Raw genomic sequence first — 23,640 nt, forward strand, 5'->3', positions numbered from 1 at the left:
TTTGGCCATGACTGTATATGCTTACCTATTTTTAGGCTGCTCCAGTTATGTGATCCAGCTCCTATGTATCAACCAATGGTGGCTAACTGAGAGGAGGTTGTGCTGCCAACGGATGGGTCATAGGAGCCTATGGGTGACATCACGGCTCCCAGGCATTATCCCAGCCATTGTCAAGTGCTCTCGCTTAACTTTAAGCACTTTAGGCATCTTCTCCCAAGCCCCCTCTCAATCCAGCGATGTGCACTGGAGTCTCGGCTATCCTGGGACTCCTTCTTTTCATTGGCTGAGACAGCTCCCACTGCTGTCAATCACAGCCAATGAGCTAAGCGAGGGGGTGGGCTGAGCCACAGCTGTGTGTGTGAGTGGACACACAGAGCAGCAGGTGCTCCCATACCAAGCTGCTTGCTTGCGGGGGCACCCGACAGGAGGGAGAGGCCATGAAAGCCTGCAGGGGACCCAAGAAGAGGAGGATCCAGGGTGCACTGTGTAAAGCCACTGCACAAAGTAGGTAAGTATAGACATGTTCTTTCTTTAAAAAAAACCCTTTAGAATCACTTTAAACAATGTGTCCCGGCACTGTTCAGTTGCTCCTCTAACACTGTGTAATGTTTGTGCTAGAATCTATGTCAACGGGACTAGTAAGGGCAATGACCACAGCATGACCTCATCTCTCATCTATTCAAGTCACTGCAGACCTGACTGTACGTGCTGACGTTTCCGGACACACCCCCTGACGTGCTGGCTCCTCATAAATGAAAATGTAAAGAGAGGGGCGTGTTCCCGGGGGGTCGGAAGTGACGTTCGGGGCACGAGCGAGTGCTTGAACGTTGGGAGGAGTGCGAGCAATAAAGGAGGGGTGCATGACGTCACGGCCGCCATTACAGGGAAGGCTGAGAGGCGACGAGCCGGCTATTCGAGGAGAAGAAAATTCCTAGCCATCGGGGAGAGTCGCGATTGATTTAATTCCAACCTGTGCACCGGATTACCCTCCTCGTCAACTGGGATACTCTATGTCCGGGGTGATCGGCTCATTATTGGTTTCAGGCTCCTCTATTTGCCGGTTCGATTAGGCTGCCTGTGCCCCTTATAATAGCCAGTGCGGGTCCTACACCTCCACAGCTCCTCCTCTCCCGGCTGGCCTTGTAGGCCCCGGTACTAGCCGCCTGTCTCCACGAATTCTCAGCATGGATGAAAAGGCCTTCACCAAGGAGCTGGATCAATGGATCGAGCAGCTCAATGAGTGCAAACAGCTGACCGAGAGTCAGGTCAAGACCCTGTGTGAGAAGGTGGGTATGTCCTGGTGATGTGAGGAGAGAAGAATGGCCGTGTCTGTATCCCCCTGTACTTGGTGTATAGTGCTTCCTATGGACAATCATTCAGATGTAAAGGGCAGGGGTGGCACGGGCTCTATTAGTGGAGATGGTTCTGTGGAATCTTTGGGGTTCCTTCAGAGATTGCAAGGGTTTCCTGGAGAACTGATCAGTTATTCCCAGAGAATTAACCACTGACCCCAATAATGTCTTCAATGTTCTAGATTAGAAGAATATATTCACTGACCAATGTTGGAGGCATTTTTTCCCACCAGAAGAGTAGTGAGGCGCTTCCACCCTCCCCAATGTAACTAGATCTGTCTCCCTCTAACACCAATGTAATAGTGTCCTCCCACTGACCACCAATCTAAGGAAGTCTCACAGAGGCACTTCACTGCCTGCTAACTGGCTTGGTGGGCACTTTGCTGTATGGGGAAATATCTCCATTCATTATCTGCCTAAACGGGTGTTTCTTCCAATGTACCCAGACCTGTTTCCTGATAACACCAATATAGAGGGGTCATTCTCTCGCTAACCACCAATATAAGGAAGGCTCTCTCATTGGTCACCAATGCCTGCTAATGTACTGTAGGGGGGATGGAGGGCATTTTGCTGGCTATTGGTGTATGGGGAAACCTCAATTCATTACCAATGTAAGTGAATGTTTCTCCCACTGACCACCAATGTACCTAGACCTATCTCTTGACAACAATGTAAAGGGGTTGTTCTCTTGCTGACCACCAATGTAAGGAAGCCTATCTCACTGGCCACCAATGTACAGGGGCTCTTCACTGCCTGCTTCTGGGCTTGGGAAGGGGGGAGGGCACGTCACTGGCTGCTGGTGTATGGGGAGAACGCTCAAGCGGGTGTTCCTTCCACTGACTACCAAAGGAAACAATACCATTTCACGGTTTGCCTTTCTTTTCTAGCAGTGTTTTCCTGAAATATTTCTTTGTATAAAATAGCCCTGGGTGTCAAATGTGCATTCCTGATTCTGTTCTGATATACCAGGAAGTATTCATTCTACTGTATTATGAGCCTTAAATATAGCCACTCTCAGGGGTTCTCTGAGACCAGAAAGTTATATTGATGTCTCCATGTTAAGAGTATGATCTAGCGTTTAATTCATGGGCACTGAATTTCATTTTCTAGCAACCCTTGTATTGCTGTTCAACTTTTTTTTTTTTTTCTCCAATTTATGTCTAAATGAGCCTGCTATATTGTATTTGTATAATGCAGTCCTTCAAAAGGTAAACTGGGACATTATGTTGGCCATGCTCATGACCATATTATTTAACTTCAGTCACCAAAGCAACCTGCTACCAGCAGTTAACATCTAAACTGGTGTCAATCTGTTGGTTTATTTGTTTGGATGTTTCTATGATTGAAAGCTGATTGCATTACTCATGGATTGCTTTACAGTTAGACTTATGAGCCATTAACAGTTGATACTTATTATAGACAAATGAAGGCAATGCCACAAAATTTGACAAATTCAGATTGCTTGGACTGACTTGTCTAATGGATTTAAGCACCTGAGCCTTTTATTTCTGTTACTGCTTGTTTTGTATAAATGTTGCATTTTTATGGCTGTAGCTGTGTATCCATGGTGCCAAGTGGCTGGATAGCAATTTATTAGATGGCAAGCGTTCTGATTTGTGGTGTTATTTACAGAAGCTTTAGTTTCCTTGTGGCTTTACATACACCATTTTAAGCTTTGACTGTTATTTAAGCAGTGTATAGAAGTGTTAAAATGCCACTTAGATCTTTATTGGTGGTGTTCCCACTGGGGAGATTTATCCTCTTGGCAACCATTCTCTGGAACAGAAAGTGGTGGAAAATCCAGCTTTTTCAAGTTGTAAACAAAACTGAAGTTTTGCACTTTCCTGTGACAAACTGCCTAAGAGGGCATTCCCCTGTGTTCTAGCGCAAAGAACTTCCTGTTGTCTTTGGGACAGAAAGAGGAAGTCTTTCCAGGGACAAAAGCAGCAAAAAAAAATCCAAAACATTTTTTTTTCTATTAATGCCATTTTATTGGATGTTGCTGCACCAAACAGATGTGGATAAAGACAGCTGGGTAGTCTTGATCCACTGTTCTCAACCAGGGTTTTGTGGGACACTGGGGGTTCTACTAGTGGTTTTCCTTGAGCTGTCTCTGATTTTACTTCCGGTTTGTTTGTACCTGCATAGTTCTGGGGCCGATATCTCTTGGTAGAGCCAGCTGAATGGACCCCTGTGAGCTTTTTAGCTGTCTGTAGCACTGCACGGTGGATGTTCTTCCAGTGGCCATCAATGTAAGGCTTTTTTTTTTTTTCTCAATGACCCCGCAAATGATTGGTTTTAGCTAGGGATTCCCTGATACCTGAAAATGTATGGGTTTCTCTGGGGTAAAAAGGTTCAGAAAGGCTCGTTTAGATGAATTGAACCTGTTTCTGTCTGCAATTGCATACTTAAAGTAATAGCTCATTTAAGTGTTCTTGTGGGGATTTATATTTTGCTTTGACTTTTGGGGTTCTCTTATGGAAGATCCTGAGACCTGTATCAAGCTGTTACCAGGTTCCTAGGCAATGTTGCACGCTTGGCCCCCTAGTAATACATGTCAACCTGGTGACTGAGCAACGGGTTGGTAATTTCCTTTACCCTCATTTATAAAAACTAATTTGCTTTGACACATTAGGTGCCACATTCCCTATTTGCATATGGACAGCTCCTATGGTAGACAAACATTTCTAACCTTCACACATTAAACCCCAGTACCTGTCCTCTAAACACCCTTATTAAAGACACCTGCCTTTCATGCCCCTATAACCTAAGTCCCCCTTCCAAGTCCCTTGCTGCTGCTGTTTCCATGTGCAGGGGTTCAATATTCCAGTACTGCAAATATTCTCTCGCCAGATGGTCCTTGACTGTATGTGATGGCACTTCTGTATAGGATACTGCAGACCCTGCTGATGGTGTTCATGTCATGCAGTGATATGGACATGTGAAAGTGTCTTTTCCCGGAGTTGGACTTTAACATTGAAGTTGCCCCTCAATGCTCCCAAATGTAAATGTAAAGATAGCCGAACAGTCTAAACATTTCCCCAAAGGTAATTCTCCCCCTTGTTAGTTGTTAAATAGAACCATTCCATGCTGTGGTATCATGTGACCTACCAAACCCTATCTTCCTCTCTGGGAATGTCAGTGTAGCAGGTTCTGCAGTTGACCTATAGGAGTAAACTGGGGAAATGCTAGTTGTGTCAAAGCACTGCTTTTGATTTTTGAAGTGTATGGCCCAGCAAGCTGCACTCCTGCAGGAGTGGAGCTGCTCCTTCTAGATGCCAATCGTGTTTTCATTTTGAAAATTGTGCATGAGAAGGGAGAGGGAGGATTGGGGAATTTTTGGCCTGAGGCAAACACAGCCAACTGGTCCTTTCATGTAGAGGACAGTTTTATGTGAGTGTGCAGAACACAAGTAGTCATGGAGAATGGTGGGTGTTTTATTAGAGGACATGACTTATTGTAACACATTGTCTCAAGGGTGGGGGTTGTGGGGTTTTGTAAACCAGGAAGAACTTTGAGCTGAACAAGATGGCTGCTGCTCTATGAAAATGATTGCACACAAACTGGCATTGTTCATGCATGGACTTCTGAATTCATGCACAGAACTGTAAAAGGAGTGGATGCTGGTAGTCTTCCTGTGCCAGGCGCTCTGATTGTAGGTCTCTATGGGTTGCAGGAAGCTATAGAATGCCACCTGAAAATGAAGTACCAGATTGTGGTGTAATTGGGGTGTACCCCCCCCCCGAATCAGGACCCCCAATTATTTGTACTGGTTTGGATGGGGGGGTTATGCCACCCAGGCTTTTCTTGACAAAAAAATGGTATCTGTGAGCCTAAGGGGCCTATTTAGGCCTGATGCACACAAGACGTTTTTGCAACTGCTAAGGGAGGGGGTCATGCGTGTATTATTTATTTCTTTTCCTGCCTCTAAATTCCCCTACGTTAGCCTGTGTCCATGCACATGTAAACTTTTAGTAGCATTTGGCGGCAGATATTAGAGACCGGGAAAAAACCCCCACTGCATGCTGGAGCAGCAAAAAAAACGAAAAACTTGATGCTTCTAAATGTGTGCGAACGCTAGGCACACTTAGTACTTGAGCGTTTTATTCTGGTCAATGAAATGAATGCCCAAGCGCTTGATGAAGGCTTCATGCATGTTGGGCTGCTTCAGAAATGCTCATAAGCTGCATTCCCCCCCCCCCCAAAACACTTTTAGGCGCGTTAAGTGATTGAGTGTTAATTTCATTGGCCAGAATATGAATCTATTCTGGTCATTGAAATAAAAAGCTCAATTGAAAAACATGCCTAGTGCTTACACATGTTTAACAGTGTTTAGGGATATCGGCATTTTTTTTCTGCCAAAAACACTATTAAATGCACAAGTGATTTTTTTTTTTTTTTTTCTTGTGTGCAGGGACACATAGGCCAACATGGAGAGGAGAGTTAAAGCAAAGTTCCAGTCACACCATTTAAAAAAAAAAAAAAAAAGTCAGCAGCTACAAAAACTATAGCTGTAGACTTTTAAAAAAACCAGCCACAACTGTCCTTGATCCTGTGGTCTTTCCCACAGCCCGTTTCACCAGCTGTCCGGTGGACACCTGACTGTAACAGCTTCCAGCTTCACAGCCGTGTGCTCACTCCGCATGCAGCACTGCGCTTTGTGAATGGTCCTGTAGTCTTCTGGGATCTTTCACCTCTCCCAGAGGACCATGGGGAGGACAACTTCTGCTTCTGATCGCCTAGGCGATCGCAGCAGAAGTGGGAGCAGGTACCTGTCCTTGTTGAGTACCCACCCAAAGGTGCCAATCCTTAATGGGCAGTGGGGGACCAGTCTTTAAAGCAGAACTTCTTTTGGGTGGAGCTCTGCCTAACCCCTGGTTCACATATATATGCGGCCCTGTGGGCAGCGTTTTGTGCGGGCACAAGAGCCCATTCATTTGAATGGACTCCTGTGCCCTGTGACACGCAGGGAAGAAGTCCCTTCACTTCTTTGGAAACCGCAGCCCAGTGCTGTTGCGATTTCCAGTGCGGACGGCGTGCCATTAGAATTAATGGCACCCACCCGCTGGTCCGCATTCTTCTGGTGGTGTGGCTGCATGGATTTTTGTGCTGATCTGCAGTGGCACCACCCGCACATATTGAACCTAGCCTTATTGCTGAGGTGTTTTCCCAAACGCATGTAAAAATCAGTGTTTTGAGATCGTGTGTATGGGGCCTAACTGAAAACTTCCATTTACACCATTGAATTACAAAGGAGGCTGATGTGATACATTGTTAGAACACAGTACTGGTGTATCTATTACAGTGCTACAAAAGAACACTTCATTCATCTTTCTGTACTGCACGGCTTCGGGAACACTTGGCAGCATGTCCTGTTCAATGTTTCCTTCATCTCCGCCACAGTGCGCCTGGTGTTCCCAGGCCGACTCTATAGATTTGGGCCAGTGGCGGGGCACGACATGTATGAATGCACCCATGGAGACTTGTGTATTGGTACTCCTGATGTTACATGGCATTGGGCAGCCACTGTTATTAGTAGCAGGCTGGCCGTCCAGCATGCGTGCTCTGTATGGGGAATTCTCCTGTTGGTTCATGGCTCCTCTGGTCTCCTCACATACCTCTGTGTCGGAGCAGGCAGAGGCCTGGTGGCGGCATGTTTTTGAGGTGAATGACAAGTGTCAATGTGCCCCGCCAGCCCGGGAATGTTAGAGGTCACGTAGTGAGCCCCGCGGGCTTCTATCGGTGCATACTGGGACCTGTGGTTCTTGTGTAACAGCTGCGGTGGATATTTATTCTCCGTCCGTCAGTTCTCGCAGCACAGCTGAACAGCTCGGTAAGTCGAGGCTGAACACTGTGTAGACCCCTGAGCAGGCAAGGCTGTGAGTAGACCGGCTCATGGCGGCGGCCTCTAAGATGGCGGCTGCTCTCTTCGCCACCCCTCCGCAGGAATGCTCGGAGTATGCACGTGCCCGCGGTGCGCGTCTACAGCACGTGCGGTGATCTGTCTTGCTGATACAGTCATCAGCCGGGGTTTGTGCCAGGATCGGCTCTTAGGGCACTGCAATGGGCTGCTATTCCATAGCTGGGATTGAATGCAGCTAGAAAATAGAGCAGAGAATGGTCATCTCAAGAATTGTATGAAATGATCATATTGCAGTAGTTATACTGATCATTATTTATGTTCACCAGTGTACTGCTTTCAATGGTCGCCATACACAATGGGATAAAACTGGATGATCCATTGATGTCTGATGCAACAAATCTACTTGGACTTCAGGAGATCTAAAATGACATGGATGAGTGACAGTGTCCGTTTCAGTTGGCACAAGTTGATCAGTCCTGGTGTTAACCACTTCCAGTCCGGACACTTCTACCCCCTTCCTGTCCAGGCCAATTTTCAGCTTTCAGTGCTATCACACTTTGACAATTGCACGGTCATGCAACACTGTAACCATATGCATTTTTTTGAGACAGATAAAGCTTTATTTTGGTGGTATTTATTCACCACTGGGATTTTTTATTTTGCTATGTAAATAAAAATGTCCAAAAATTTTGAAGTGTTTTTCTTATAACATTTTGCAAATAAATAGTATTTCATCATAAATCTTGGCCAAAATTCCGTTTTATCTTTTTAGTAAAAAAAAAATAACCCAAATTAGTTTATAACCAAAAATTATAATTTTTAAAACATTTTTTACTTTATTTTTGATTTTGTTTTTTGTTTTTTTTTTCACATACCGTCACCCTAGCAGTACAGTGTCACCATGGTACTACTTGTTGGAGGTGAAGAAGATTTTTTCTTTTTTTTACACATTATTATTATACAGGATTTATATAGCGCCAACAGTTTGCTCAGTGCTTTACATTATAGTGGGAGACAATACAGTTCAATACAAGAGGGATTAGAGGGCCCTGCTCCTTGGGGCTTACAATCTAGGAGAGAGGGGTGAATGGTACAATAGGTAAAAACGGTGGGGGATGGAGTGGTTGGAAGAGTAGAGGATTCCAGTATTAACAGAGGGCGGGATAGGCCTCCCTGAAGAGAGGTTTTCAGTGATTGCGTAAGTAGAGTAGGTGATAGTCTGATAGATTGGGGTAGGGTGTTCCAGAGGATGGGTGATGCCCTAGAGAAGTCTTGGAGACTAGCATGGGAGGAGGAGATAAGGGAGCAAGAGAGTAGGAGGTCCTACGAGGAGCGGAGTGTACGGGTTGGGTGATTATTTAGAGATAAGATTGAATATGTAAATTGGGGCAGTGTTGTGGACGGCTTTATATGTCATTGTTTTGAATTTTATCCGTTGGGCAACTGGGAGCCAGTGGAGGTATTGGCAGAGGAGTGGTCGATACAGAACGGTTAGTGAGGTGGATGAGTCTGGCGGCAGCGTTCATGATAGATTGGAGGGGGGATAGCCTGTGATGAGGTAGGCCAATGAGGGAGTTACAGTAGTCGAGGCGTGATATGACAAGGGAGTGGATAAGTTGCTTAGTGGTTTCCAGGGTTAGGAACGGTCGTATCTTGGAGATGTTGCGGAGCTGAAGTCTACATGATTTTGCCAGTGATTAGATCTGGGGCTGGAAGGACAGATGGGAGTCTAGGATTACACCTAGTACCCTGGCATGAGGGGAGGGACTGATGATTGTGTTATCGATATTTATGGTGAAATCAGTGGAGGTGGCACGGGCAGGGGGGAATACTAGGAGCTCAGTTTTGGACAGGTTGAGTTTCAGGAAGTGGAGTGACATCCAAGCCAATATGTCACTTAGTAGGCTAGCGATGCGGGTGGAGACTGAAGGGGTGAGGTGAGGGGTAGACAGATTTGCGTGTCATCAGCCTAGAAATAATAACTGAAGCCGTGGGAGTTTATCAAGTGACCAAGGGAGGAGGTGTAGATGAAGAGAAGGGGTCCAAGGACAGAACCTTGAGGGACCTCTACAGAGAGGGAGTGAAGAGGAGGTGGCAGCATTATGGGTAACACTGAAGGAGCACTGCGATAGATAGGATAACCAGGAGAGAGCGGAGTCTGAGGCCAAGAGTGTAGTTTTTTTTTTTTTTTTTTTTTTTTTTGAGGAGGAGGGGATGGTCAACCCATAAAGGCTGTAAAAGCAATCATTTCTCCTTCTCTCTGGCTGCATTCATGCAGCCATTGAGAACTACTGTGTGAGCTGTGATTGGTCACAGCTTGTCATATGGTACAAGGCTGTTGTGAATAGCCTTGTACCATGTGACCTCTGTGATCATTCACAGATTTCACACGTAGTAAGCAATGTTGTCAGAAGTGACATCTTGCTTACTACTCTGCATGTGATCACTGATTGGCCAATCAGTGATCACATGATCGGGACCTCGCACAGAGGTCCCGTCCGACGATTGGTATTCCACTGTTTTTGCTTTTTTGGCTCACTCGTGTGTCCAATTTTGTTCATTTTGGCTTATTATAAATCAGTTCAGTTTTATCGCACTGTGTGGCCGCCATTATCCTTTCCCATGCAAGATGTTTAGGATCGTGTTGCCAGATGTTATAGAATGGTCTGTCAATGCCTGTAGAGTCCAGAAATGTCCTTCTGCAATAGCTTTGGGTCTCTGTACCATGGACTGTTCATCTCCTCTTCATCAGCAGAGGATTTGATGCTCCTTCCAGCAAGTCTCGGTTTTATGGATGTAGTCATGGCTATAACATTGACCAGGTCACAATATTGGGGTTGGCCATACATAGATTTTTCTTTAAGCCTGAGAAATAAACTAAATTCTTCACCCCTGCTGCAGGCTGTTAGTATTCTGACAGCTGGTACTGCCTGTTGTCAGAATACCCAAACAGTGCTTGCATCTCGGTGCAGGGGCTGTTCAGGTAACCATTTGTTTTCTATTCTAAAATACTCTAAAGTGTCCTCTGGTCGGTTCACACTGAATCATACTTTGAAATTGTGCAACTTCAAAGCCGCGTGTAAGTGTGACTTCATGCATAGTTGTCTATTCAAGTCGTACCTGAAATCGCAAAAAATAATGCAGGAACCTTTTTTTTTCAAGTCTGAGTTGAACCAATTTGAACGGTTCCATTGCATACAATAGGGTGCGAGTTGTGTGATTTGAAACTGACAAACTGCAGGACAAGTCCTACTGGTGTGAACCAGGGCTTAGAGCCCACAAACTATATAATTCCCAATTTATTTGTACAAAATAAGATGAGGATGTCAGTTAAATCTACCACAACTGTATGTGCCTGTGGAAGGGCAAGAAACTACGCTACCCAAAATGATCAATGGGCAACACTTTAATTCTTTATAGGTCATCCGTAAATGAGGGACCTAGTGATAACCAATATTGCACAATTTCTATGTATACACTTTTGCTTGTGTGCATGGGACAGCAGATGTGATTTTTAAATGTTCTATTTTCTTTTTGTTTACTTTTTTTCACGTAATGTTACTGCTATCACAAGGGTGCTAAGTCTTCTGTAAAAGGGATCTTGTAGCCCTGAGTCTATTGATAAAATCTAAAACAAGCTTGTGGCTACTATTGCAGCTTAACACTTTATTTTAACTTTCCTTGCTGTGATGTGGTAGAGAAGGGTTAAAGCCTACCTACCCACCATATTGCTTTTGTTGCATTTTCACAATGCTCCATTGGAGCCAATGCAAAATACCTGTTGCTTCTGGGTATGGGGGGGCATAGGAGGCATGGGACTGCCTTCTACAACGCAGAGCCAGAGCTGCCAATTACCATTCATTGAACACATGTGCTTGTGAAGGTTTCTAATACAGCAATGTGCTTTTGAATGGCTTAAAGTTGTACTCCGGACACAAGAACTTTCATTCTGTTTCCTCGTTAACCGCTAAAGAGAAATTCACTTTGTGTGCACCAACCCAGATATTACCTTTTCGATAGTAGAAGTGACATCACTGTGCTGTTCATAGCTCTTATAGAGCTTTGAGGATCCAGCAGGGTCCACCCACTACAGACTTCTCCACCCCCTCCTAGTATTTTGCCAGCAGAGACCAGTCCCTCTATAAAAGAGAAGTGGTAATCTGTCTTTATTACGGGAAGCTTTTGTACAGAGGTAAGTTTCACACTGGATTACTGCACAGGCTTGGAAGAAGTACCAAGATTCAAAGGGGTGTGGAAATAAAAATTGTCCAAAGGACTAAATCAAGGTCCCAATCTACTTGTCCCAATTTAAATAAAAAAATTTAACAGACTGTTTTTAAATAAGGTTGATCGCCACTTGGGAAACAGGCTTAAAATACTTTAAGGCAATTAAAGACCAGCAGATGGTGATCTTAACCAGTTGCCGCCCGTCCTACAGCCAGATGGTGGCCGGGTGAACAGCTCGTCCCTCCGGGTGGACGCCATAGGGCGTCTTTTCATTGCGCCTGCCTGCTGCGCTGCAATCTGTTACCGGCCGTGTACCTCAGACACAGCCGATGACAGATCTGTGTACCGGCCCCGTTGCCAGTACCATGTGACCTGCTGTGACCAATCACAGCAGGTCACATGACAGTTGTATACAATGGATGGCTTCCTTTCATGCCATCCATTTGTTTACTAGTATGTCTAGCTGTGAATGGTCACAGTGATCACCTGCACAAGCTGGGCTGATCACAGCACTATGGTAACATTATACTATGGTCATAGTGAAATGTGAAAAAAAATCTTAAAGGGAACAAAATGTAATAAAAATTAAAAATAATAAAAAAAAGTAAAAAATATATATATTTTTTTTTTTGTACACCAGTCCGTGTCCCTGATCACCGCCATGCCAGTTATATGATGACGCTGTACTGCACTGGTGACAGTATGTGTAAAATGGAAAAAAAGTGAATCATTTTTTTAATTTCTTCATTTCCAAAAAAGTATGACAAGTTACAACTTCAAAAAACTCACCATGCCTCTTATGAAATATGTTGGACTGTATACTCTGCAAAAAGGGGTAATTTGGGGGATATCTGTACTGTACTGACATTCTTGGACATTCTTTGGTGATTAAATACCACCAAAAGACAGCTCGAGAGGAGAGAAATGCCGATAATCGGCATTTCCGTGTTTTACATGTGATCCACTGTGATTGGACACAGCTGATCACATGACTGAGCAGACATCTTTGGCTCTTTCCGTGATCCGCTGTGTCCCAGGGACACAGCGCACCGATCTCCGCGCGCTCCCTGAGCCGCGCATGCGCAGTGAGAATGGTAGGACGTCGTCAGAACGAGAGAACCACCTTGCGCCCGTCGTACTATAGGGCGGGCGGAAGGTGGTTAAAGTGCCTCTGATTAACACCAAATAACGTTCAGCTGTTCTAGTAAGTCTTTCCTGACATTTTCTTAGTTGCATCCTACAGCAAAAGCCATGGTCCGCAGAGAGCTTCCAAAGCATCAGAGGATCTCCTTGTTAAAGGAGAAAGGGTACAAAATAATTTCCAAGACATTTGATATACCATGGAACACAGTGAAGACAGCCATCAAGTGGAGAAAATATGGCGCAACAGTGACATTACCAAGAACTGGACTTCCCTTCAAAATTGATAAAGTCTAGAAGAAAACTGGTCTGGGAGGCTGCCAAGAGGCCTACAGCAACATTAAAGGAACTGCAGGAATATCTGGCAAGTACTGGCTGTGTGGTGCATGTGACAACATTCTCCCATATTCTTCATTTGTCTGGGCTATGGGGTAGAATGGCAAGATGGAAGCCTTTTCTTATGAAGAAAAACATCCAAGCCTGGCTAAATTTTGTAAAAACATCTGAAGTTTCCCAGAAACATGTGGGAAAATGTGTTATGGTCTGATGACACCAAGGTTGAACTTTTTGGCCATAATTCCAAAAGATATGTTTGTCGCAAAAACAACACTGCACATCACCAAAATAACACCAGACCCACAGTGAAGTATGGTGGTGGCAGCATCATGCATTGGGAATGTTTTTTCTTCAGCTGGAACTGGGGCCTTAGTCAAGGTAGAGGGAATTTTGAACAGTTCCAAATACAAGTCAATATTGACACAAAACCTTCAGGCTTCTGCTAGAAAGCTGAACATGAAGAGGAACTTCATCTCTCAGCATAACGACCAAAAGCATATATCCAAATCAACAAAGGAATGGCTTCACCAGAAGAATATTAGTTTTGGAATGCTTGAGCCAGGCGTCCGATTTTTTTTTTTTTTTTTTTTTTTTTTTTTTTTTTTTTAAATCTGTAGGGTGATTTGAAGAGGGCTGTGCACAGGAGATGCCCTCGCAATCTGACAGATTTGGAGTGTTTTTGCAAGTAAGTGTGGGCAAATATTGCCAAACCAAGATGTGACGTGCTGATAGACTCGTACCCAAAAAGTCTGAGTGCTGGAATCAAACTTAAAGGTGCTTCAACAAAGTATTTAAGTGTGCACACTTATGCAACCATATTATATTTTAGTTTATTTTTACTTCCCTCCACCTAAAATTTCAGTTTGTTCAACTGAGTTGTACAGTTTATAGGTTACATTAAAGGTGGAAAAAGCTCTGAAATGATTTTTGTCATTTTTCTACATCACAGAAACCTGACATTTTAATGGGTGTGTAGACGTTTTATATCCACTGTAACTCCCTAGTGTGCACCACCATTTAGACACTGGAAATAACAAAGGAGGTTTTCTTTGGTTGGGGAAGCATCCCTAAGCAGGGCAAATGAGAACATAGCAAGAACAAAAATGTGTTAAAAGGGAGTAACACCCATGAAGCTGAGGATAGTGGCATTGCCATGACAAGTTACACTTTAAGCAGAGTCAACTTCATGAGGCCTCTTCCACCCACATGCTTGGTTCTAACAGATGTAAACTAATACTGAATAGCTCTGCTGGGGTCCTATTCCTTAAATTTGGGCCCCTTCATTTAATGAGCATTAAGTCCTGTAGCATATCTTGCTCAAGTGTTTTAAGTTCATGGCAGAAAACACCCGTTCTGCCTTTGACATTGTTCATGTGTGCCTTAGAAGCTGGTTGCTATGCATGCTGATTTCACCCCAGCTGCTTTATGTTCTGGCTGCTTCCGTTTTGAATATTCCCCACATTGTGGGGTTTATTTACTAAAGCTGGAGAGTGCAAAATCAGGTGTACATCTCTGTAGAAACCAATCAAATTCCACGTTTTATTACCAAAGTGTTCTGGAATAACCTGAGGTTAGAAACTGACTGGCTACCATGCACAGGTGTACCAGATTCTGAGGGAACCAGTTTTAGCAAATCTCCGTGTGTACACACTCACCAGCCATTTTATTAGGTACACCTTGCTAATGCTATGAAAATATCCCCTACACCACCAGCCTGAACCATTGGTACAAAGCAGGATGATCCATGCTTTCATGTTTATGCCAGATTCTGACCCTACCATCTGAATTTTGCAGGTGAAATCGAATGCCCAACCTCTGACATCAACAAGGCATTTTTTTTTTTTTTTTTTTTTGTCCACTTAACTGCTGCTCACTGGATATTTTCTCTTTTGGACCATTCTCTGTAAACCCCAGAGATGGTTGTGCATGAAAATCCCAGTAGATTAGCAGTTTTTTAAATACTCAGGCCAGCCTATCTTGCATGCCGTGTTCAAAATCACTTAAATTCCCTTTCTTCCCCATTCTGTTGCTCAGTTTGAACTTCAGCAGGTGGTCTTCACCACATCTAGATGCCTAAATGCTTTGAATTGCTGCTATGTGGTTGGCTGATTAGCAATACGTGTTACCAAGCAGTTTAAGAAATGTACATATTAAAGTGACAGGTGAGTGTAAACTCGGGCTGGAATTGCTACAAGATGTTTAATGTTCTAATGTTGGTTTATTAAATTTATAGACATTATTTTCTTTCTTTCTTGTGTCATCGTGGCATTAGATGCCATTTTGAAAACATTAAGTACAGGAGTGAGGTTTTCAGTCCCTACTCTGTAACTGTCGTGGCAACAAGTGCTTGTTCTGTGTTGTGGCAACTGTATAGTTGTTGGTGGAAGTTACCCATGGGTGTTTCCTGAGGTAGATAGATATCTATATCCCATGGATGTGTGTAACAAATGTATTCTCTATCTTTGTTCACCAAACTGCATCAGTTATTTTAACTGGTATTTTGGAATTCTTGTCAAAATGATTCACAAACCTAAATTTTTGCGTAGATTTTTTTTACCCACCTTGATATGGCCTTTTTTCTTTCTTTTGTTTTCCTTGGATCCAGCATAGAATCCTAAGTGTGTGTGTGTCCTAATATACGGCAGAAGTTTAGTTGCTGTATCAAGTTAATCCTTGAGGTACTTGGGGGCATTATAATTTAGCATGTAATAAAATGCTGCATAAGCACTGCGGGAATACATCTAGTGAATGTCCACAATATCCTTTTGGCTTGCTGTAGCACTAGATTTTGCTAGCTTGGCTTGACAGATTGGTTCTAATTTTGTAGTTTAAAGCTAAACTCTTCTATTACAGTGGAGCTGTCCCTGCAGCTTCCTTAGTCTAAAGCAGTGGTGGGCAACCTTTTTTTTCAACTGAGCCAAATCTCGCCAAAACCATGATTGAAATTTATTTTTGAGAGCCACATTTTTAAAACTGAAAATACATCTCCCATATAGTAATTCATCCCCCATAGTAATTCATCCCCCATAGTAATTCATCCCCCATAGTATTCATCCCCCATATAGTAATTCACCCCCCATAGTGTAATTCACCCCCCATAGTAATTCATCCCCCATATAGTAATTCATCCCCCATCGTAATTCATCCCCCATATAGTAATTCATCCCCATATAGTAATTCACCCCCCCATAGTGTAATTCATCCCCCATAGTAATTCATCCCCCATATAGTAATTCATCCCCCATAGTAATTCATCCCCCATAGTAATTCATCCCCCATATAGTAATTCATCCCCCCATATAGTAATTCATCCCCCATCGTAATTCATCCCCCATCGTAATTCATCCCCCATATAGTAATTCATCCTCCATATAGTAATTCATCCCCCATATAGTAATTTCATCCCCCATATAGTAATTCATCCCCCATATAGTAATTCATCCCCCATATAGTAATTCATCCCCCATAGTAATTCATCCCCCATATAGTAATTCATCCCCCATAGCAATGTCCCATCCCCCGTATAGTATTTCATCCCTCGTATAGTATTTCATCCCCCGTATAGTATTTCATCCCCCATATAGTAATTCATCCCCCATATAGTAATTCATCCCTCATATAGTATTTCATCCCTCATATAGTATTTCATCCCCCCATATAGTATTTCATCCTCCCATATAGTATTTCATCCTCCCATATAGTAGTTCATCCCCCCATATAGTATTTCATCCCCCATATAGTATTTCATCCCCCCATATAGTATTTCATCCCCCCATATAGTATTTCAACCCTCATATAGTAATTCATCCATCATATAGTAATTCATCCCTCATATAGTATTTCATCCCTCATATAGTATTTCATCCCCCCATATAGTATTTCATCCCCCCATATAGTATTTCATCCCCCCATATAGTATTTCATCCCTCATATAGTATTTCATCCCTCATATAGTATTTCATCCCTCATATAGTAATTCATCCCTCATATAGTATTTCATCCCTCATATAGTAATTCATCCCTCATATAGTATTTCATCCCTCATATAGTAATTCATCCCTCATATAGTAATTCATCCCTCATATAGTAATTCATCCCTCATATAGTAATTCATCCCTCATATAGTAATTCATCCCTCATATAGTAATTCATCCCTCATATAGTATTTCATCCCCCCATATAGTATTTCATCCCTCATATAGTAATTCATCCCTCATATAGTATTTCATCCCTCATATAGTATTTCATCCCCCCATATAGTAATTCATCCCTCATATAGTAATTCATCCCTCATATAGTAATTCATCCCCCATATAGTAATTCATCCCCCATATAGTAATTCATCCCTCATATAGTATTTCATCCCCCCATATAGTATTTCATCCCCCCATATAGTATTTCATCCCCACAGTACTATTACCCCCCCCCCCCCCCTTCTAGTAAGCCAAGTCCCCCGTGTCAATTCACTTAACCTTTTGCGTTCCTCTCGCTGTCTTCCCGCGCCGTTCGGGTCTTCAGGGCGGGACTGTGAGAGGAGCCTAGGCTCCCCTCCCCTCACGTTCGGCACGCTGCCCCGCCTACACGCCCGACAGCCACATCCGCGGGCCGGATAAAAAAGGTCCGCGCCGGACTTTTGGGGCTGCCAACCGAGAGGAGGCAGGGGAGCGGCCGACCGAGAGGAGGGAGGGGAGCAGGCGCCCGGCACACAGAAGAGCCGCATTAGAGTGGGTAAAGAGCCGCATGTGGCTCGCGAGCCGCGGCTTGCCGACCACTGGTCTAAAGGATGGTGAGAGCACGTTTACCTTGAGCCGCTGCTTTCCCAGCAAACAACGCATCCTTCTGTTCCAGCAGTGGACTGTCCCTTGGTGCCACATGCAGGGCTATGGCCCCTGCATCGGTCCTAACCTCAGAAACCTTGGACTACAGAGTTCAGGGAAACTGTCTCCAGGGTCTGGCCTAACAGCATAGAGGAGCCTTCTTGAGCAAAGGATTAAGGAAACAAAACTGTTGCAACTGTTCCTCTTGGATATAAACAAGTAGTTGACCCTTACAGTGGAGGTACAGCTCCACTGCAAGGCCATTTAACTTTAAAGCAGAACTAAATTATCTCAACTAGTTTTTATTCCTTTATGCTCTTAGCATTAGTAAACTGATAGGAAGATATATCCTATTTACTGGTTAACTTTCATTTCTTCAGTTGCTTCCTGGTTTCTGGCCTAGGCCAAAATGTCATACATCCCGGGAGTCTTCATGGGTATTTTATTCATCAGGAGGAGGGGTTTTCTAAGCAAAGTACACCCTCCTGCTTTTGTGCCTGAGCTAAAGGCGGATTGATTCCAGGAAGTAAATCAATGTTTGTTTCAAGTGTGATTCAGTGTTGTGGTGTTTGAGCCCAAATTACACTATTTCACCACAAGTAGTGCATGTGCTACTTTTGGAAACTCACTGCAGTTGGTACTTATTTTGTTTGGTGCAGGCAAACACTGCATTTACTATCTGTTTGGGGTGTCTAACTTAACATTGACACCTACTGCAGATTTCAGCTGCAATGCATTTTGAACGCAGTTTGACGGGATTGTGGGTTTCCCGCACTTCGTTCTAGTGAGAACCTAGCCCAGGGGTCTGCAGCCTTTAAGACATAAAGAGCCACTTGGACCCGTTTCCGGGAGGGAAAAAGACTGGGAGCCGCAAAACCATTGCAACATTTAAAACAAATCCGACACTGCATATATTGCAAAAAGCGCTCTGGTCATGAAGGGGGTTTAAGGGCCCAGTAAGCAAAGGGTTAATAAGGGCCACAGTGTATCGTCATAATCACAATCATAGCCTTAGGTCAGTGGTGGGCAACCTTTTTTTTCAACTGAGCCAAATCTCGCCAAAACCACGATTGAAATTTATTTTGAGAGAAACATTTTTAAAACTGAAAATTCATGCCCCCTATAGTAATTCATGCCCCCTATAGTAATTCATGCCCCCTATAGTAATTCATCCCCCATAGTAATTCATTCCCCCTATAGTAATTCATTCCCCATATTGTGTCAAATCACTTACCTTTGCTCCGCGCGTTCCTCTTGCTGTGTTCCCGCGCCGTTCTGGTCTTCAGGGCGGACTGTGAGAGGAGAGAAGTTCGTCACGCTGCCCCGCCTACATCCTGACAGCCAATGTTTGCCAGCAGGCGCCCGGCACACAGAAGAGCTGCATTAAAAGAGCCGCGGCTTGCCGACCCTATTGCCTGTCACCTGGTGGGCAGTGTGCTCCGGAGCCGCAGGAAAGGTGAAAAAGAGCCGCATGCGGCTCCGGAGCCGCGGGTTGCCGACACCCGACCTAGCCTAACTGTTGCTGAAGGGGGAAGAAAGCAACAAGAATGCCACTGTGTGGAAAGAACAGATTAGGGAGGGGGAAAAAAAAGCAGGGGAGATGATGGGACTAACTGCTGCCAGGAAGATGCAAGAACTTACAAGGGTAGTGTCTTATCTCCCTGATATTCTTTTCTCCCTCATGGCAGCCTGTCAGTGCTGTCAGCCAGCCTTCCTCTCTAACTGTGAACCAAGACATTTAATCTCCTTCCAACCGCCCTATAGCAGAACTACTTCTACAGGGCGGCGGGCTGTATTTCTGGGTAGGGGGCATGCGCCTTACCCGCACTGCCATTGGTGGCTACAGCTGTTGATCACCGGGTCCCAGCCGGTGATTCCCTGCTGGCAATTGCTGAGTGTCACTGAAGGGGGAGAGGTCTGTATGTAAACAATACAGCTCTCCCCTGTTGGCTCCAGCACGCTGCTTTGTATTGCTCTGCATAGCAGTAGTCCAGTATTTGTTGTGTGGTGTTTTTTTTTGTGTTTTGCCATTCTTGCACACTTCTAGCTGAGTTTTGGGTAGTTATCCTGTTTGAAGACCCATGAATTGTGACTAAAACAGTGCTTTCTAAGACTGAACAGTACCTTTTTCACTCCAGGATGCCTTGATATTCTTTAGATTTTATTTTGCCCTGCACATATTTAAGGCTCCTTGTGCCAGGCACAGCAAAACTACCCCAAGGCATAACTTGAGCCTCTTCCATGTTTCTTGGTGGATAGTGTTTTTTCTTTTGAGAGGTTAACTTTTTTGGAAGCCCTGTCAGCTGTGACAGCACCCCACTGGAGGGCTTAGTTTCAAGGTAAGTGTTTCACAGTGTGCTAGTATGTGATGCATACTAGCACATTATGACATTTCTTTGCAGGGAGAAGATGGTGGGTTTTTTCCCCAGGAGGAATGAAGCATTGTTTCAATGAGCTGAAGGGGACCAACAAATTTTGTTTTAATATGGCATCATTGTGTTTACTCAAGAAGAAGCTTATGGTGGTCAAATGCCTATTATGCATTGCTATATTTTTTTTGTGTCCTGCCTGATCTGTAGTATTCCTTAATTTTATATTAGATTACGTAATGGCTCTCAGGGCAGGAAAGGAGTCACTGCCTTTTCAGTCAAAATTGCACTGTTGAGTAATTTAATTCCTAGTAGTATAAAAAGGCACTGTTCTATCTTTTACAGGCAAAAGAAATTTTGACGAAAGAATCAAATGTCCAAGAAGTAAGATGCCCAGTCACAGTATGTGGAGATGTCCATGGACAGTTTCACGACCTTATGGAGTTGTTCAGAATTGGAGGGAAATCGCCAGACACAAATTATTTATTCATGGGTGATTATGTTGATAGAGGTTATTACTCAGTGGAAACTGTAACACTACTGGTTGCACTGAAGGTAAGTGTACCTATATGAGATATTTGGGGAAGAGAGGAGGGTGGTAGTGTTTTGGCCCAGAGCAAAGGCCCTGTTAACATTTTTCAGGCAAGCATTTGCCACTGCTGTCATATTCTGGGTCTTCTTGCTTCTGCCATTGGGTGCCCACAGATTTAACTACCCTAGAATCAGATCCATTCTCGTCATAACGAATGTGCTGACTGTGTTTGGTAGAAGAGACTTGGGACCCATACACATGAGCAGTAAAAAGATATATATATATATATATATATATATATATATATATAATATATACATTTTTTTTTTTTTTTTTCTAATTTTGTGTGGGTGTGACTCTGAACACAGCCAATGTGTCCTTACAAATTGTGGGGTTTTAGATTTGGTTTTAAGAGCTGTCTTCAGGAACATAAAAAAAACCCACACCTGGGTTTGGAGAGGAGCATACTGACCTATTATGTACAAATGACTGCAAATTCATTATAAGGACTACAATATTCTAGCCAGTAGAATTTTACACACTCACTGGCACACAATTGTGTGCATATAAAAAGCATGCGTAATCCCCCCCCCCCCCCCCCCCCAAAGACTTCCAACATGCCTGAGCACTCAAATTCGATGTCACACAAAAATCAGCTGCTTTTGTGACCCACTAATGATACGAAAATTCTTAGAAAAGATTTTCTCGGCTGGCTTAAGTCTCTTACCTGAAAGTTGCCTGCTGGCAAATCTTTGTTTAGTGAATTAAATTCTGCTTTGATCATATGAGTATATCGAGCGCAATTTCTAAAAATAGCCAATCCAAATTCAGTCAGCTGAAGTTAAGCAAGTATGGTATGATTTTTTTGACTGGTTGCTATAATTTTCTGCATTTAAGAAGTTTAGTTGCATAGTCTGGCTGAAAAAAGACAAAAGTTCAACCTTATAAAAAAAAAAAAAAAAAAAAAAGAGAAAAAAGTTATCCTACACCCACAGTTCTTCCAGAGGAAGGCAAAAAACCCCCCAGCAAAGCATGATCCAATTTGCTCCTGCAGGGGAAAAAACTCCCTGGATAAACTTTACCTATAAATGTTACTATCCAGTTACCGTATATACTCGAGTATAAGCCGACCCGAATATAAGCCGAGGTACCTAATTTTACCACAAAAAACTGGGAAAAACTATTGACTCGAGTATAAGCTGAGGGTGGGAACACCAGTGGGAAGAATCGTGCCCCATCATTGGTGTCAGTGGGAGGAATAGTGCCCCATCATTGGTGTCAGTGGGAGGAATAGTGCCCCATCATTGGTGTCAGTGGGAGGAATAGTGCCCCATCATTGGTGTCAGTGGGAGGAATAGTGCCCCATCATTGGTGTCAGTGGGAGGAATAGTGCCCCATCATTGGTATCAGTGGCAGGAATAGTGCCCCATCATTGGTATCGGTGGCAGGAATAGTGCCCCATCATTACTATCAGTGGGGGGAATAGCGCCCCATTATTGGTGTCAGTGGAATAGTGCCCCATCTTTGGTGTCAGTGGGAGGAATAGTGCCCCAACATTGGTGTCAGTGGGAGGAATAGTGCCCCAACATTGGTGTCAGTGGGAGGAATAGTGCCCCAACATTGGTGTCAGTGGGAGGAATAGTGCCCCAACATTGGTGTCAGTGGGAGGAATAGTGCCCCATCATTGGTGTCAGTGGGAGGAATAGTGCCCCATCATTGGTGTCAGTGGGAGGAATAGTGCCCCATCATTGGTGTCAGTGGGAGGAATAGTGCCCCATCATTGGTGTCAGTGGGAGGAATAGTGCCCCATCATTGGTGTCAGTGGGAGGAATAGTGCCCCATCATTGGTGTCAGTGGGAGGAATAGTGCCCCATCATTGGTGTCAGTGGGAGGAATAGTGCCCCATCATTGGTGTCAGTGGGAGGAATAGTGCCCCATCATTGGTGTCAGTGGGAGGAATAGTGCCCCATCATTGGTGTCAGTGGGAGGAATAGTGCCCCATCATTGGTGTCAGTGGGAGGAATAGTGCCCCATCATTGGTGTCAGTGGGAGAAATAGTATCCCATCGTTGGTGTCAGTGGGGGGGAGGAAAAGTGCCCCATGATTGGTGTCGGTGGGGGGTGGAATAGTGCCCCATGATTGGTGTCGGTGGGGGGTGGAATAGTGCCCCATGATTGGTGTCGGTGGGGGGTGGAATAGTGCCCCATGATTGGTGTCGGTGGGGGGAGGAGCAATAGTGCCCCATCGTTGGTGTCGGTGGGGGGGGGAGCAATAGTGCCCCATCGTTGGTGTCGGTGGGGGGGGGAGCAATAGTGCCCCATCGTTGGTGTCAGTGGGGGGGGGAGGAGCAATAGTGCCCAATCGTTGGTGTCAGTGGGAGGAATAATGCCCCATCATTATCAGTGACACCAATGATGGGGCACTATTCCTCCCACTGACACTTGCTGACCCCTGTTCCAGTATGGTGCTGCTGCAGCCAGCTTATGTGGTTGCAGCAGCACCTAAGCACGGCACACTTACCTGCATCTCCTTCACTCGATTTTCGTGGGGCCGCTCAGCTCCGCCTCCTCGCCGGTGATTGGCCGCCTGTGTGCCTTTCCTGAGCTACAGTTCTGGCGGCCAATCACCGGTGAGAAGGCGGAGCCGAGCAGCCGCGCGAACATCCAGTGGACGAACCGAATGAAGGAGCAGCCGCGCTTCCTGGACTGTCGTGGGACCGGAGCCAGGTAAGAGACAGCAGCCCCCTGTAGACGTTGACTCGAGTATAAGCCGAGGGGGCTGTTTTTCAGCACAAAAAATGTGCTGAAAAACTCGGCTTATACTCAAGTATATATGGTATATTCTGTCTATCCAAGAAAAAAATCTAATTTTTTTTAGTTTTATTTTTTTTAGCAATCCACTGAGCTGGCCAGAACCAACTCTTGAGGGGGTCATTTTCACAGTTCTTTGGTGAAACCTTTCCGTGTTTTGGAGATTAAATTATTTTATTTTTTTTTTGCCCTCC

The 23,640-nt window shown here is 44.3% G+C and overlaps 1 protein-coding gene across 1 annotated transcript in view; it reads left to right on the forward strand.

Annotated features, from left to right (window-relative positions):
- Positions 1 to 857: 857 nt before the first annotated feature.
- PPP2CA (protein phosphatase 2 catalytic subunit alpha) overlaps positions 858 to 23,640 on the forward strand; it is a 34,295-nt gene continuing 11,512 nt past the window's right edge. Inside the window, exons 1-2 of the mRNA XM_089669951.1 lie at positions 858 to 1,286; positions 20,450 to 20,659. Of these exons, the coding sequence (XP_089526077.1) occupies positions 1,185 to 1,286; positions 20,450 to 20,659 (312 nt within the window). The 5' untranslated portion in view covers positions 858 to 1,184. The remainder of the gene's footprint in view (positions 1,287 to 20,449; positions 20,660 to 23,640) is intronic.

Source organism: Staurois parvus, unplaced genomic scaffold (assembly GCF_062004578.1).
Source record: "Staurois parvus isolate SC_StPar_1 unplaced genomic scaffold, SC_StPar_1.0 ptg000085l, whole genome shotgun sequence".
In the NCBI taxonomy this organism is placed as follows: Eukaryota; Metazoa; Chordata; class Amphibia; order Anura; family Ranidae; genus Staurois; species Staurois parvus.